The 15,767-nt window shown below is 55.0% G+C and overlaps 1 protein-coding gene across 6 annotated transcripts in view; it reads right to left on the bottom strand.

Annotated features, from left to right (window-relative positions):
• TNRC6C (trinucleotide repeat containing adaptor 6C) overlaps window positions 1–15,767 on the bottom strand; it is a 99,092-nt gene that overhangs the window by 4,499 nt on the left and 78,826 nt on the right. For all 6 annotated transcript variants that reach the window (XR_007147004.1, XM_047833661.1, XM_047833659.1 and 3 more), the window contains 9 exons: window positions 15,241–15,324; window positions 14,777–15,008; window positions 11,479–11,646; window positions 9,691–9,882; window positions 9,090–9,233; window positions 6,763–6,879; window positions 4,608–4,802; window positions 3,806–3,876; window positions 3,190–3,329 (listed from right to left, as the gene is read on the bottom strand). Coding sequence is in view for 5 of the 6 variants with exons in the window: in XM_047833661.1 (XP_047689617.1) it covers window positions 3,190–3,329; window positions 3,806–3,876; window positions 4,608–4,802; window positions 6,763–6,879; window positions 9,090–9,233; window positions 9,691–9,882; window positions 11,479–11,646; window positions 14,777–15,008; window positions 15,241–15,324 (1,343 nt within the window). In the remaining variant the exon portion in view is untranslated. The remainder of the gene's footprint in view (window positions 1–3,189; window positions 3,330–3,805; window positions 3,877–4,607; window positions 4,803–6,762; window positions 6,880–9,089; window positions 9,234–9,690; window positions 9,883–11,478; window positions 11,647–14,776; window positions 15,009–15,240; window positions 15,325–15,767) is intronic.

The raw sequence follows: 15,767 nt of genomic DNA, 5'->3' as shown, positions 1-15,767 counted from the left end.
AGACCACAAAGCTACGGTATTCAAAATCAGTATGGTGACAAAACCAAAACAATCAACAACAACAACAACAACAACAACGACCCAGACAGACACAGACACACAGACCCGTGGGACAGAACAGAAAGCCAGAAATAGATCCCCACGTAGACAATCGATTAGTATTTGGCCAGGGCATCAAGAGTACTCAGTGGGGAAAGGGGAAAGGACAGTCTCTTCAACAAATGTGCTGGAAAAACTGGAAAACACGTGCGGAACAATGAAAAGTGGACGCCTATCTCACGCCACTCACAAAAATTAACTTGAAATGGATTCAAGACCTAAACGTAAGATTCTGGAACTGTAAAACTCCTGGGAGAACACACAGGGAAAAAGCTCCTTGACGTTGGTCTTGGCGATGATTTTTTTTTTTTTTTTTTTTTTTTAAATTTTAGAGAGAGTGAGCAAGAGTAAGATTGCAAGCAGGGGAGAGGAGCAGAGAGAGCGGGCGAGAGAATCCCAAGAAGGCTCTGTGCTGTCAGTGCAGAGCTGGACACGGGGCTCGAGGCCACAAATTGTGAGATCACGACCTGAGCCAAAATCAAGAGTCAGACGCTCAACCAAGTGAGCCACCCAGGCGCCCCCCTGGCAGTGATTTTTTGATATGACACTAAAAGCACATGGGTGCCGGCTAGCTCAGTCGGTGGAGTGTGCGACTCTTGATCTCAAGGTTGTGAGTCTGAGCCCCACGTTGGGTATAGAGATTACTTAAATAAACAAAACTTAAAAAAAAAGCACAAGCAATAAAGAAAAAAGTGAATAAGCAGGACTGCATCAAACTAAAAATCTTCTGTACAGCAAAGGAAACTGTGAATCTAATGAAAAGACACTCTACGGAATGGAGAAAAATATTCACGAAAATATTCACATCACTCATCATCAGGGAAATGCAAATCAAAGCCCAATGAGAAATCACCTCACATCTGTCGGAATGGCTGTCCTCAAAGAGACAAGAGGTAACAACCGTTGGTAAGGATGCTGGGAATAGGGAGCCCTTCTGTACTGCTGGGGGAATGTGAGTTAGTCCAGCCGCTAGAGAGGTTTCTCAGAAAGTTAAAGACGGAAGAATCGTACGATCCAGCAATCTCACTTCTGGCCACATATCCGAAGGAAAGCATTCCTGCAGTGTTGTCCAAAGTAACCAAGACATGGAAAGAACCTGAGTGCCTGTCAATGGACGAACGGATCGAGATGGTTTACAGCCCCTGCCCCCAACCACGGAACGTCACTCAGCTGTGGGAAAGAAGACCCCGCCATTTGTGACAAACACGCACGGACGCTGGTGGCCTTAAGCTAAGGGAGGGAAGTCAGGGAAAGACAAATCCCGCGTGGTCTCGCTTGGGTGCGGAGTCTAAAAGATCCACGCTTGCAGACACAGAGAGTAGACAGGTGGTCGCCAAGGGCTGGGAAGTGGGGTGGCGTTGGCACAAGGGTACGGCCTTCCGGTTAGAAGAGGAGTGAGTCCTGAGGACCTGACACACCGTGCGCCGACGGCAGCTGGCAACACTCTACACAGCAGAGCTGCTAAGAGGGCAGATCTGCAGCGTGCTCGCGACAAACACCGAACGGTAATTCTGGGCCAGCGGAGGCATGAGCTATGCTGCGCAGCGATCACACCCGTGCAGGATACAAACGCGTTAAAGGCACATGTGCACACCTTAAACGGACGCAACGCCGTGTGCCAACTGGAGCTCGAAAAAGCCACCAAAACCCTCAAAACAAACAGCAAGAAGGAGCAGGACAGCAGTCATGTGAGTGGACCCCGCGCCTTCCTGTGCCCACCTCCCTGGCTTCCTGGGCTGCTTTCACGGAAAAAGCGCAGCTGGGGGCGTCACAGGTCACCCGGAAAGAGCCCACAGCTCGCGTTTTGCTTCTGCTGTTTCCAACCCCAGATTACGAGCTGCTTTCCTCAGCTGACACTTTTAGCAGAGATACTGTGTCGGTAACAGCATATTCTTCAGGAGGTACGTCAAGGTGCCCCTCAACTTGGGCATCATCTAGAATCTGTTAACTTACATCCTGGGCTAAAAATGGGAACGACTAATTTCCGGGCCCTGCAGCTCCAGTGACCGAGCAGGTCCATTCACACATCTTATCAGGAGCATCCTGTAATTGGGGGAGGGAGGTGGCTGCTAGGATGTGTCACCTGCCTGGGGCTACCCGGTGGGGACAGCGGTTTCCTTCTGTGTCCTACGTGCTCTCTCTTGGGGGGGAGGGGCTTTCCCTCATGGAGGGTGTGGCCACAGCAACCCCACAGCAGAAGGAGATGTGTCATAGGACACCTGCTAGGGCCTGGCCCTCCAAATTCCTATGTTGGAGCCCTGACCCCCAGCACCTTGGCTAGGCCTGTATTGGGAGATGGGACTTGCAAGTGGGGATGAGGGGAGCCTGGGTGGCTCAGTCGGCCAAGCGTCCGACCACGGCTCAGGTCATGACCTCACAGTCTGTGGGTTCGGGCTCTGTGCTGACAGCTTACAGCCTGGAGCCTGCTTCGAATTCCGTGTCTCCCTCTCTCTCTGCTCCTCCCCCGCTCATGCTCTGTCTCTCTCTCTCTCTCTCTCATTCAAAAATAAAGACACTGAAGATAAAATTAAAAGAAAAAAATAAAGTGGGGATGAAAATGGGGCCTAGGGGCGCCTGGGTGGCGCAGTCGGTTAAGCGTCCGACTTCAGCCAGGTCACGATCTCGCGGTCCGTGAGTTCGAGCCCCGCGTCAGGCTCTGGGCTGATGGCTCAGAGCCTGGAGCCTGTTTCCGATTCTGTGTCCCCCTCTCTCTCTCTGCCCTTCCCCCGTTCATGCTCTGTGTCTCTCTGTCCCCCAAAAAATAAATAAACGTTGAAAAAAAAAATTAAAAAAAAAAAAAAAAAGAAAAGAAAATGGGGCCTAATCCACTACGACTGTGTCCTTCTAAGAACGGGCAATCAGGACACACACGCTCAGACTCAGAGGCGTCTGCAGGCCGAAGAGAGGAGCCTTGGAAGGAACGGAGCCTGCGACACCTTCCTGAGGTGTGGGTGCTCCACAGAACTGGGGCGATCGACGTCTGTGCCCACGTGCTTTGTCACAGCAGCCCCAGACACACCTACGACCCCCAAACCCAGCGCTGCCGGGGCCGCAGCCACTGGGCAGCCGAGCGGCGGCCGAGAGACGTACATGTGCAGGGACTTCTGGGCCTTGGCGGCTTCCTCCTTGGAGCTGTAGCGGACCACGGCGTTGCCTTGGGTCAGGTTCAGGTGGAATGTGACGAGAGGCCCGTGCTGCAAACACAGCGTCCGTAGGGTAGAGCCATCGATCTGATTGAGGAAGCAAAGGGGGCAGTAACGAGCTTCCTGGGGCTTCTTCCGTGACATTCTTCAAAGGAAATGTACGTCACCCTGTGTACTAAACACTGGGCGAATGTCTGTCCTATACGACTTTATGCTTTTACCTTTTACGCCTTGTAACTTACCATGTAATCTTCAATGTAAGTTAAGTAAATCAGGAGAAAGAAAAGACCCCATTTTGGTTCTGGCCTCCCCGCCCACCCCCAGCCAGGGCACATCGCACAGAGCCCGTGGTCCTGGTGGCCTTGTGGCCCCTGACCCCAGAAAAGGCGAGCACAGGACAAATCGCTCTCGAGGGGCTGTAGTTAAAGGCAAGCAACTGTCTAAAGGGTAGAGTCCTTAAGCCTAAAAAATACGCAATTCACCAGGAACACGAGGGCCCCCGGCACAGAGACCGGCAGGCGGCGGGGTCCCCGCACGGTGACCCCCACGGCAGGCGCCTGTACCTGGGGCGTGAGGTTGCGGAGAACGAGCCAGCTGCTTGTCCTTCCTGAGGTGTCGGTGCTCCACGCGGAACCTGCGCGAGCCAGGGAAGAGCAGTCAGCACGGCCTCCGGAGGCTTCTCATCTCGCCAACACTTGGTGGCCCAGAGCGCCGCCGCGTGCTCTAAGCCTTTCTCAACCTTTGAAAACCCACGCCGTCGTTTTGCTTTGAGGAACCCAAGCCCACGATCCCTGCAGACTCCTGGGGGCAGGTGTGACGAGGGACTCCTCCTCGGCCCCCGGGCTCCTTGGAATCAACGCCCTGAAATCCCCCTTGTTAGTACCGCAGACCCACCGGGCTGCTCTCAAGGGGCCGACAGCCATTGCCAAACTATCTGCGGTGGGTTCTGATCTCAGCTTCTTAAACTCCCAGTGCACGCGTTTCTCCCATCCGCACAGCTGGTGGAGGGCACATCAGGATACAGGAGCCGCCTCACGCTGGGGGCCATCTGCCCCAGAGAAATATTGTGGAGACGCAAATGTGCAAGTGGCAACGGAGCCCCTTGTGCACGAACGGGCTTCCTCCCCGGGCCCAGCGAGGCCCCTCGAGGGGCGCCGTGACCGCCGGGGCCCAGACACGCCCCAAGAGTCTGGGGCGCCTCCTCCGCAGCCCGCCCTGGGACCTGGGGGGCGGGGTCACAGCAGTCCCTGTGAAGGGGTCCCGGGACAACGCGACAGGCACGTTCCCTGAAGGGTAAGTGGAGCAGGTGCACAGCCCCCGTGCTCCCCCACCCCCACCCCCCTTGCAGAGAGGACGGATTCGTACCCGAGGAGTAAGAGCTGGTCCAGCCGAGGGGGCTGGCTCCCCAGGTGGAGGAAGGCTTGGGATTGGTTAACCCTGGAGGCGGCCTCGTGGGTGCAGTAGTGTTTCTGGGCACCTTCCACAGTTCGTGAGACAGAGAGGCTTGCGTGTGGGAGGCAGGGCCAGAGGACCACGTCGATTTAATGTCTGACAGTTTACCTAGAAAGGCAGAGAGAAGGAGCACAGGCGTTCTTGAGACAGAAGAAAAGTCACCGTAGGGTGTGGGGCACCGCACGAAGTGCTCTCTGGTGCCGGCAGAAGCATCATGAGCAAGGAACAGCAAGTCAGGGCACCCCCACCCGAGAACCACGGGGTGTGCTCGCTCTTGAATCTCTGCCCGGAAACACAGGCGGCCTGCGCCCAGCAGAGACCCTGCCGGTTCTTACACTAATTCGCCAAATGTGCCAGAACCAGATTTGCCACCAAAAAATGGCATTTTTGTAGTTCAATGCTAAAGCTAATTTACCAACATATTCCACTGGGACGAGCTCGTTAACGTAACAAACTAATTGAGGTCAAAAGCCTAACCTGTAGATCCTTCAAGCTATGTCTTTAGGCATCAGCCCCTTTCCAGGGCTCTGCCCTGACCGCCCACAGCTTCGAGACCCGCTGGCGGGGCCGCACTGCGCACACGGATGCTTGTGGGCCCCCCCCCCCCCCCCATGCTGGCGGCCGAGTGTTCGGCATCTTGGAACCTCAGCCGGGGGAAGGGTGTTTTAAGGCTCTTTGGGAAAAAAAAAACCAAACTGGCAATGACTCCCGGCCCCAGCTTCTCCCGCACCCAGGGCTCGGCTGCGATGTGCGGACAGCCGGACGAGGGCCGGGCCTGCCTCACTCGCCCAGTGTGGCAAGGACAGGAAGTGCTGGTGGCAGAGTCGTCGCGGTCCCTGGACAGCATGGCAGTGACCAGGCCGATATGGACTGTGTGTGCAGCTCCCCTCCACCCCTGCCTACTGGCATTGACTGTGACTTCAAGCAAACAAACAAACAAACAAACAAACAAACGCTAATCTTAGCAAAGGTGTCCTTGACGAGAAAAACCAAAGTGCCCTAAAAACTGCCTCATACAGGGAAAATGATTTGATTCTGCCCCTTTTCTTCAGCTAAATGATTTTGGAAGCATTAAAGGTCTACACACATCTCTGTAAACGTCAGAAAGAATAAGCATGAGAAGGAAGAGGGTAATCCAGACGCTTTTCAATAAGACGCTGAACTGTATGTTGAATCACTGTATTGTGCACCGGGAACTAAGAGAAGACTGTACGTTTGTTACATTGGGATTAAAATTAAAAAAATAAACAAACAGACTTCGGAGTGAGAGGAAGAAATGCTAAATAATATCAAAACTACTTTTTTCCTCAGGTACGAGTTCTAAAAAGAATTCCTATGGCGCTGGTTTAAGTAAGTTTAACTAAGTCTGGACGACAAGGTTTGAAGGAATACAGAACTGTACTTGAAGACGCTTATAAGCAATAAACCTTCCTTATGTAAGTTTTCTATTTACAACCCCGATACACATTCCGTGAGCGTGTGTACCCACGTCTCGTTATAGCCTTGTCTTAAAGTTTTCAGATACAAATTCTTCTGAGGTTTTTATGACAGACAATTCTCCATTCTCCTGTAAGCCTAGAAGAAAACTGCTCACTTCAAAAGACGTAAGCGTCTAGGGTAACAGAGAAATAAATAATCCAGGCGCTGCACTTATCCGAGTGACCGGAAGCAGCCGCACTTTATGGGACCCGCTCTCGTCTCCTCCATCCGTGATGGCAAAGGTAACGGCAAAGTCTGAGCAGCTGCGCCTGTGTGTCCCTGATCCCCACGCACCCCCTGTCCTGTAGCTGCGGGGGAGGGAGGGTGGAGGTACATTCAGGGGACAGGTGTGCTGCGTCCCACAACCACGTGCCCTTTGCGACAAGCCCGCAGAGGCAATGTTCCCATGCCCACCGCACACGGAAGGGGGCGGAGGTGCCCGGGCCCCGCCTTCCCCGCCTTTGGCCACACCCCAGGGCGCGCCCGGGGGTGTCTGGAGCGAGCGAGCGGGCAGACGGCAGGGACAGCAGGACCAGCCGGTGCCGCCTGGGGAGAGCCGGGGGAGAGCCGGGGGAGAGCGGGCGCGTACCTGCAATGCTAGGCGCCGGCGCGATGCTGCTGAAGGAGCGACCGTAGCCGGAGGCACTGAGCGGCCAGGCACTCGAGGAAGGCAGCGCGGCACTCTGAGATGACGGTGGGGAGGACCCTGCAGGAGCAGAGGAGGTGCTAAGAGGGTGCCTAGCGGTGTGACAGCGCTAGCAACCAGGAGGGGGTCTCCCAAGGGGGCTTTGGCGGGAGGCTGACAGCGTGAGCGACACGCGGCCAGGACCGCGGCCAGGGCAGGCCGCCGACGCTCGCCCCCCACGTGGGGTCCCACAGCCACGCGGAGAGGCCGGGGCGCTCCGGAGGGTACGCGGGGCGTCAGGGCCCGAGAGAAGGGCATCACCAGCAGGGTGTCGAGAACGGCGCCCTGCGTGGGAAGGGGTCACACTGATTCCCCCCCAAGTAGGAGAAAACGAACAGTACGGGCAGTCTCCAGCTGTTCACACCTCAAACAATACCCACAAAACTAAGAAAACCCTCCAAGTTCTTGGTTATCCATTTGGCCATTAAAGACCAGCGCTCCGCTCCGACTCCAAATGTCTCCGTGTGTCTTCTGGCTCCCGTCCGTGCCGCTCCCGCTCCCTCATGACACGGGGGCGTGTGGTGGAGAGCCGTGTGGGGAGCTGGAGGGCTGGGTGCCCTTGTGTGACAATACCTGCTCGAGCACCGAGCACCACGGGGCGGGGGGACATGAGCACAATCGGCTTGTCACATTTCCTTCCGCAGGCTGACCTTCCCGGGGGGGGGGGGGGGGCCACCTGGGCGGTGGCGGTGGTGGCTGAACTAGCTCAGCAGGTCCGGCCCTGGCAGTCCCCCCTGCGGCAGACTGTGCAAACCATTTACATACAGAGGAGTTCTGTAGGTTCCCTTCTCCAAAAGAGCAAACCACCAGGGGCTCAGGAGCAGGGGAGAGGGTCCTCTGGCGCGTGCAGGGGGAGCCTGGCGGGAGCTGCCTGAGACTCGAAACGTCCACTGACCACCCCCTGAAGTCACCCCCCGAAGTCACATCACGGGAAGCTCCGAGGTGCCCAGGTTGGACGGCTGCCTGATTCTTTATCCCGGAGTTGGAGGTTCGGTTTTCTCATCTTATCCTGATGCCGACACTTCTGAGGCTTCTAGATTTTCCTCTGTCTGCCTCCGCCTCAGCCACTCTGGACTGGAGGACGGCTGCTTAGCCCCGTCCTCAGAATTTACCTACTTCTGCAGGGCACCTTTGTCACGTCACACTCCTGTGTCGCCCGCGGGGCTCCAAGGGCCATTCAGCGGCCAATGGACCACTGGAGGACCCACGGGGCACTGGCAGAAGCTCTGTGCTACACCAAGCCACCTCGACTCCTTCTGAGGTCTTTCAGTACCTGGGTCAGTGCTCCCTCTTCACACCTGCCATGAGCCTCAGAATACACTGATGGCCACTCCTGCTCAGACACAGCCCTGCCGCACACTCAGGGTGACGAGCTGTGAGAGCAGAGTCTGACTTCCGGCTTGTGCCTCTCCCCGTCCCCTGCCGTCTCACACAGGCTCCATTTCGTGTCCCCTGTACCACTCCTCTGTCCCCGACGGCAGGGTCTAAGCAGAAGCTGCATCGAGGCGCGAGGGATGCACAGCCCTGAACAGCGGGATCTGAACGTCTGCTGGTTTTCTACCCAAACCACAGAAACGCCTAGAAGCCCGTCACTTTAAGGAACCGCTGAAAAGAACTGCACCTCTCCCACAGTCTCACCCACAGCAGGAAAACTGAATTAATGTTCTGGGAACGACCCGAGGGGCCTCATTGGGGACGAGCACCCACGGCAGCCCAGCTATTCCCACACACCATTCTGACGGTGACGCCACGACTTCACCGGAGCTGCGCCGTCTGCCCTTGTCGGCGCCACGCCCGGAAGCTACACTTACGATTTGAACTTCACAGCCAGCTCCTCACTTCCTCCTGCTGGATCCTAACGTCTGACACGGGGCGTGCCAAAATCCAGCATCCTGAGTTCTGCTGGGAACATGGTGCTGGGGGGCGGGTTTTAGTCTTTTTACCAGACTTCGTGGAAGGAAGTGGACGGAGACAGGGCAGTAAGGGGTCAATTCACCTGCAGTTTAAATAGATCCTAAGTGGGAACTTTTTCACTAAAAGGCTTAATCCTTAATATCGGCATTTCGCGACATAGTGCTCTAAAACGGTGCGTTAATAAATCCAGCGAGCCCACTTGGTCGAAATCAGGCTCCATTTTCACCTTCAGCACTACCTCTGGGTGGGGAGAAGTGCACATAAACGCGTCTCCCAGTGTCCCTGCCTCACGGCCCGCACGGCACCCGACACCTCACCTCCACTCTTGAGGAGGTAGCGGTTGACGTCCTGTATGGTGGTATTGATGGTGGGCCCGGTGGGGACACTTCCAGGAGTGACGTCGGGGTCGTTCTCAGGGTCTATGTTCTGAAGTCCTTTCCACGGGACTCCAGGATGGAATTCTGGAAAATGCCAGACGGAATGGAAATCAAGACACGTGAGAATCACAGCACCTTCACGTCGCCTCACGAGAATTTATGCAAATTCTTATAATCTATGAGTCAAAACAGGAGACACATCCTAGACTTTCTTTCAGGGAATCATCAATCCTCGGGAACCAGCTAGAAGCAGGTACCGTAGCTGCCCCGTTCAGAGAGTGTTCGGAAGGTGTAAAGTCTAGCAACCGTTTGACCAGACGCAACCCAACGCCCATCCTCCTTCCACTGAACTAAGGGGCTTCAGGAAAGCGCTGGGGGCTAACCACTTCCCAAATCTGGATTTCCAGTGGAAAAGCCAAAGCAGGAGCTCACGCCTCCAGGACTCTCAGCTCAGATCCCGGCTTCTCCGGGGCGGAATCGCTCTCCCGGGGCTTGGCGCAGTTCTGCTCTGCCACTGCACGCAGGTCTCGTGCGCTCTTACCTGGGGGCCAGTTGATGCTGGAGCCATTCGAGATTTTATCACCGTCAGATTTGGCACGTGACCAGCTATGGGGAACAGCTACCGGAGGACTGGCTGGTGACTCACTGTTCTGGATTAAATCGTACCGGCCATAGGAGTCGTCAATGGAGGACTTAGCTGGAGGCCCGATGCTCAGGCCTCCAGGGATAGCACCTGTGAGGACAGCGGGAGGCAAAGAGCCCAGTGAACAGGGCGTTCTTGGGCCTCTGAGCCCTCGCGGCTGGGCGCCGGGCCCTGTCCCTTTCAGAGGCACAGGAACAAGCACACTCGATTTGTCCAGCGCTCTCTAAGGATAAGTGACTGTTTCAGTTAGTGCGTCTGTGAAAGACTGAAATTGTTTTCTTTTTTTTAAAGATTTTACTTTATAATTATCATTTTAAAAATTTATTTTATTTTACTTAGTTTTGAGAGAGCGCAAGACGGGGAGGGACAAAAAGAGACAGGGACAGAAGATAGATCTGAAGCGGGCTCTGCGCTGACAGCAGCGAGCCCAACGTGGGGCTTGAACTCCTGAACCAGGAGATCACGACCTGAGCTGACGTTGGATGCTCAACCGACTGCGCCACACAGGTGCCCCTAAAGATTTTAAGTAATCTCTACATCCACCGTGGGGCTTGAAGCCACAACCCTGAGATCAAGAGCTGTAGGCTCCAGGGGCGCCTGGGTGGCTCAGTGGGTTAAGCATCAGACTCCGGCTCAGGTCATGATCTCGCGGTTTGGGAGTTTGGAGCCCCGCGTCGGGCTCTGTGCTGACAGCTCGGAGCCTGGAGCCTGCTTCGGATCCCGTGTCTTTGTCTCTCTCTTCCCCTCCCCCACTTGTGCTCTGTCTCTCTATCAAAAATAAATAAATGTAAAAAAAAAAAAAAAATTAAGAGTTGTAGGCTCCATTAACTGAGCCAGCCAGGTGCCCCAAGACCGAAATTCTTTACAAAAAAATTTTTTTATAAATGTTTATTCCTGGGGCGCCTGGGTGGCTCAGTCGGTTGAGCATCCGACTTCAGCTCAGGTCACGATCTTGCGGTCCGTGAGTTCGAGCCCCGCGTCAGGCTCTGGGCTGATGGCTCAGAGCCTGGAGCCTGTTTCCGATTCTGTGTCTCCCTCTCTCTCTGCCCCTCCCCCGTTCATGCTCTGTCTCTCTCTGTCTCAAAAATAAATAAATGTTAAAAAAAAAAAATTAAAAAAAAAGTTTATTCCTTTTTTGAGAGAGAGAGAGAAGGAGAGAGAGAGCAAGCAGGGGAGGGGCAGAGAGACAGAGGGAGACACAGAACCCAAAGGAACTGTCCACACAGAGCCTGATGCGGGGCTTGAACTCTCAAACCGTAAGATCATAACCTGAGCCGAAGTCGGACGCTTCACCGACTGAGCCACCCAGGCGCCCCAAGACCGAAATTCTTTAAGAACCATGAAGTTTGTCAAGTTGGAAGTCTACTGTGTTTTATTTTATTGAAAAAAATTTTTCTCGGTAGACAGACAAGTTTTCTTCCTGAAGGATACAGATAAAAATAAACAAATATTTAGGCTACGGTCCATGTTCTCACTGCTCTGGGGCATCTTCAACAACTGGGTTTGTGGCGAGTGGGTGGCGGTTGGGGTTTCAAGAGGCCTGACTGCAGACCGGCTGGGGTCTTACGCACCCACGGACAGAGTACTCCGTTCTAAAGGAATTCTCAGGAAAGAGCTGCAGCGTGAGGTAGAAAACAAGCACGCTCTGCAACCGGACAGCCGGTGGGGGCACCGGCTCGGACGTACCATGCTTGCTGGGGTTCTGGTCGAGGGGAGGAGCAGCACCGGGCAGGTTGTCCATCGGGTTGGGGTGTGTCCACTGAGGGAGGCGGGACTGGGACTGAGACGGGTCCTTCACTGACAAACCGCCAGTCATGTCCATGCTGCTGACATTCATGTTTGGGTTCAGTCCAGCTAAAAATAAAAACGCTGTTAGGATGTGCCTGCTCTTCCTCTAAATTTCACTACCTTCTAACGCTCTCTTGGAGAACCCATCCGAGTCTCAACTCGTAGCCAAATACTTCAACTTTTAATGCTGGTGGAGAGAAAAGCTATTTGTCTTTCTAACAACATCTATTTCCAGGAACATTATTCCTGACTTAAGGTGAACTGGAAACGAATAGTCTCTGATTAAGTAAGACCAATGACTCTTTCTACTTTGCTCACTTCAGAGCTGAACACGGTCCTGGAGCTCCTCAGAGCCCACTGAGAGACAGGACGCGTCCAGACGATTAGGACAATCTTAGGGAAGCTCCCCGGATCAGGACAGCTCTTTCGGAGTTCTAGACGGGGCTCTAAAGGACCACCTAAACAAGGCTGGTAGGGGTGATTCAATTGCACTTTTAGTGACCTTGCTCTACAAAAGTCTGCCCTTCAGGAGTTTAGGAATTAAATACCGAACTCCCTTTAAGGACCTGGCCTGTTTGAGAGTGTGGGGCCGCCACGTGCCCCCAGCCGGAAAGGCATGCCGATGCTGGGTTTTTCCATAGAGCTAAAAGCACGTGCGGTCGGATGTGGCCACGCTGTGCCAGGTTAATAAAGAGAGGGGAGGAGGATGGCAACGGGGCCGCAGTGAAGAGCCCCCGATGCGGACACCAGTTATGGGCTGGACTGAATGCACGGCTGGGAGAGGACAGCCAACGGAAGCACATCCCAGTACGTACAGACTGTTTCCTTCCCAGACCAGGCAGAAGTGAACCTTGACTCTCAAGCAAGGTATCGAATGCTTCTAGTTTTAACTTGAGATCAGCGTCTGCAAACTCACATGCCTACGGGAGCCAGGTGGGTGTGAGGCGGGCCTGCCGGGGAGGGTGACGAACCCTACAGGGCTCGTCCCGCCTAAAGTGCCTGCCGCTGGTGCCGGCCAGTGGTAGCCATGGGGCGGGCAGACCCAGTGGAGCCACTTGAAGAGAAGCCAGAAGTCACCTTTATTTAAAAACCTCCAATTTTGAAATTTTGGCAATTAACACACACACGCGCACACACTCCGTGGATGGAACAAAACCCCTGTGTGCGTCGGAGGCTGCTGGAAGGCCACCTTCACTTCGCACAGATCTAGTCGGCTGAGGGGATGCCCGCTCACTCGTGGACGCCCCACAAGTCAGCATGACCGCCCGGGACGCGCCCTTTCCTCATCACTCAAGTCCCCGCCCTCTGAGACCCAAGCTGAGACCCTGCTCCGGTCTCTCCTTCCCCACGAGGTGAGCACGTGCCCTCCCTCCTCCGAAGCGCCGGCCGGGAAGGTTAGTTTTTGTTACTCTATGCCCCATCTTCCCGTGTGGACGACAGATTCCGGCAGTCAGCAAACACTGGAGCAAGGAGACGCTGTGGATGGGGGAAGGAAGGTGGATGGAAATACAACGGCTGAAGAAAGACGCCAAGAACCAACCGGACAGGCAGTTTTATACAATATCATCGAAATCACTTTTCATCTCATTTTGAAGATTCACTGTACTAATTCTTTCATTTGCCCTGAGAAAGAATCTGTAAGAGTGAAGATTGACGCACTTTGTTCCCCAAAAAGAAGATCAGGAGGCCACATGGACACTAGGAGGCTGAAGCTGAAGCATTCTGGGATACCAGACAGAGTGGAGTTCGGTTGTGAAGTAACAGTTCCTGAACCAGACGTGCCTCTGTCCAGCTCACATTCCAGACGGGCCTGTTGCATGCTGGGCACTGTCCTGAGAACTTCAGGTATTAACTCACTTAATCTTTAAAGGACCTCCCTACTTTATTTTTTTAAAGTTGATTTTTGAGGGAGAGCAGGGGTGTGCAGCTGTGTGCTGGGGGTGAGGAGTGGAGGAAAGGGATCTTTTTTTTTTTTTTTAAGTTTACTTATTTATTTTGAGAGAGAGAGCGTGGGAGGGGCAGAGAGAGAGAGAGAGAGAGACAGACAGAGAGAGAGAGAATCCCAAGGAAGCTCCACACTGTCAGCGCAGAGCCCGACGTGGGGCTGGATCTCACAAACCGTGAGGTCATGACCTGAGCCGAAATCAGGGGTTGGACACTTAACCGACTGAGTCATCCAGGCGCCCCCATATCCCCCACTTTAGATGAGGAGCTGAGGCAGAGAGCAGTCGGGCAAGCCACACAAGAAGCGCTGAGCCAGCCGTGGTGGTGGGTGGGCCAGCTCCCGGGCCAGGCCTCGGCTACCAGACTACCCAGCTCCGTGCGATAAAGGGCCGTGAGCGAGGGACGGTGAGGAAGGGGTGGAATGATCACAGTGGGCATTCATCAGTTTCATATTAAGGACGCACCACACCGATCGTGTGTCAAGTGGACAGCGCTCACACGATCGGGATTTATGGCTCTTTTCAGAGTAGTGTCATGGAAAGGGACACCGTCGGCCGGGAGCAAATCCAGTATCATGAACTGGCGTTTGCTCGTTTGGATGTGTATTTCCTGGGTTACTGATTCCCTTTGTCCTGTAGCCTCAGACTAACAGCCACCTGACAGACCAACCTGAGAGCTTTCACCAGTTTCTGGCTTCTTCTAGCAAACGTTTCTCACGCCATCAATTTACGGACAGATGCCTCCCCGCGACACTTCCTCGGTACGGCCTCCGGTTACGTGACCTGTGCCCCCTGGCTAGCTTGTGAGACCCGGAGGGCGGCCCCTGCCTTCTGTTCACCTGTGGGTTTCACGAGCACGCCTCCTGCAGGCGAACGGGTCAACACATGCATGGTGATTGGGTGGATGACACGAACCCCTTTCTACACCACAGGATGTGTAGGGACAACCGTGGCTTTCCAAGAAGTGCCCGATTTGTAAAAACCTAAACGCCTTCACTGGCAAAACTGTTAGAAACTCACCCTGCGGTTAGGGTGGAGGATGGCGGCTGCTAAAGAGGAGGAAACCGGGGATAGAACTGGCTCGACAGCGGAAGTGCGGGAATTCTGGGGCTTCCACTGGGACGGCCTTCAAAGATTTTAGGCTTAAAGGTATCCGTGGCCGCGGCGAGACCTTGCTCTGCGGCACAGCCAGCGCCGCTCCCCCACCGAGCGGGCCCGGGACCCGGCGCCGAGCGGCCACGCCGGGGACTCACCGAGAGGGTAGGGAGCAAAGGTGCCGGGTGAAGACTGCGGCTCTTTGGTCTGCAGGTCAGGCAGGCCGGGGGCCTGGGGGTGAGGGGGGAAGCTGTCCATGGCCGATTTGCCTGCAGAGGGGTGCAGAGACAGGTGCGGCGGGGGCGGCGGCGGCTTCACGAGCAGGGCCTGGGCCAGCTGGCGCTGGTGCTGCTGGATCTGCTGTTGCAGGTTAGTGATTGTGCGCGCGACCTGGTGGCAGAGACGCGAATTCGAAGGGGTCCCCAGGTGGCGCCCCTCGCTCGTCCGCAGACCCGGGGCGTCCGGTCTCCTCCTCCCAAACCCAGGGGACCGCGGCACCGCTAACAGGGGCGGCCTGGCGGGCGGAAAGTCAACGACAGTGGAACGGCCGGCCGCCTGGCGTCTTCCGATCGGGGAAGACGGGAGCCCGCGAGTCCGGCCGTGCCCTCCGGGTGGCACCTACTTGCTGTTCCTGTTGTCTCACGGGTCCGGAAACGCTGCGCTGAGCCTGTAGCATCTGCTGCTGGATTTGTAAACGTTGGTATGCCTGTCGAGAGAACACAGTTAAGATCCTGTAAGAAAGTCGTCGACAAGCGGTTCCGCCGTTGCGTATTAGTTTAAAAAAAAAAGGCAGAAAGCGGCCAAGATTCTTGGTCCCCTGACCGTGCTGTGGTTTAAGCCTCCTGTGAGGCAGAGCGTTTTTAATGTTTATTTATTTTTGAGACAGGGAGAGACAGATCATGAACGGGGGAGGGTTAGAGAGAGGGAGACACAGAATCTGAAGCAGGCTCCAGGCTCTGAGCTGTCAGCACAGAGCCCGATGCGAGACTTGAACTCACGGACCATGAGATCATGACCTGAGCCGAAGTCGGCCGCTTAACAGACTGAGCCACCCAGGCGCCCCGAGGCAGAGCGTTTTTAAAAGGAGAAATGTCTTCCCCAAATCCTTCCAGTGCGTGGAGTTTTACAAAGTACTTCAGCCAGTACCCA

The sequence above is a fragment of the Prionailurus viverrinus genome, chromosome E1 (genome assembly GCF_022837055.1).
Source record: "Prionailurus viverrinus isolate Anna chromosome E1, UM_Priviv_1.0, whole genome shotgun sequence".
Classification (NCBI taxonomy): Eukaryota; Metazoa; Chordata; class Mammalia; order Carnivora; family Felidae; genus Prionailurus; species Prionailurus viverrinus.
The sequence above is the reverse complement of the archived record's forward strand: the minus strand, read 5'-3'. Positions and strand labels throughout refer to the sequence as shown.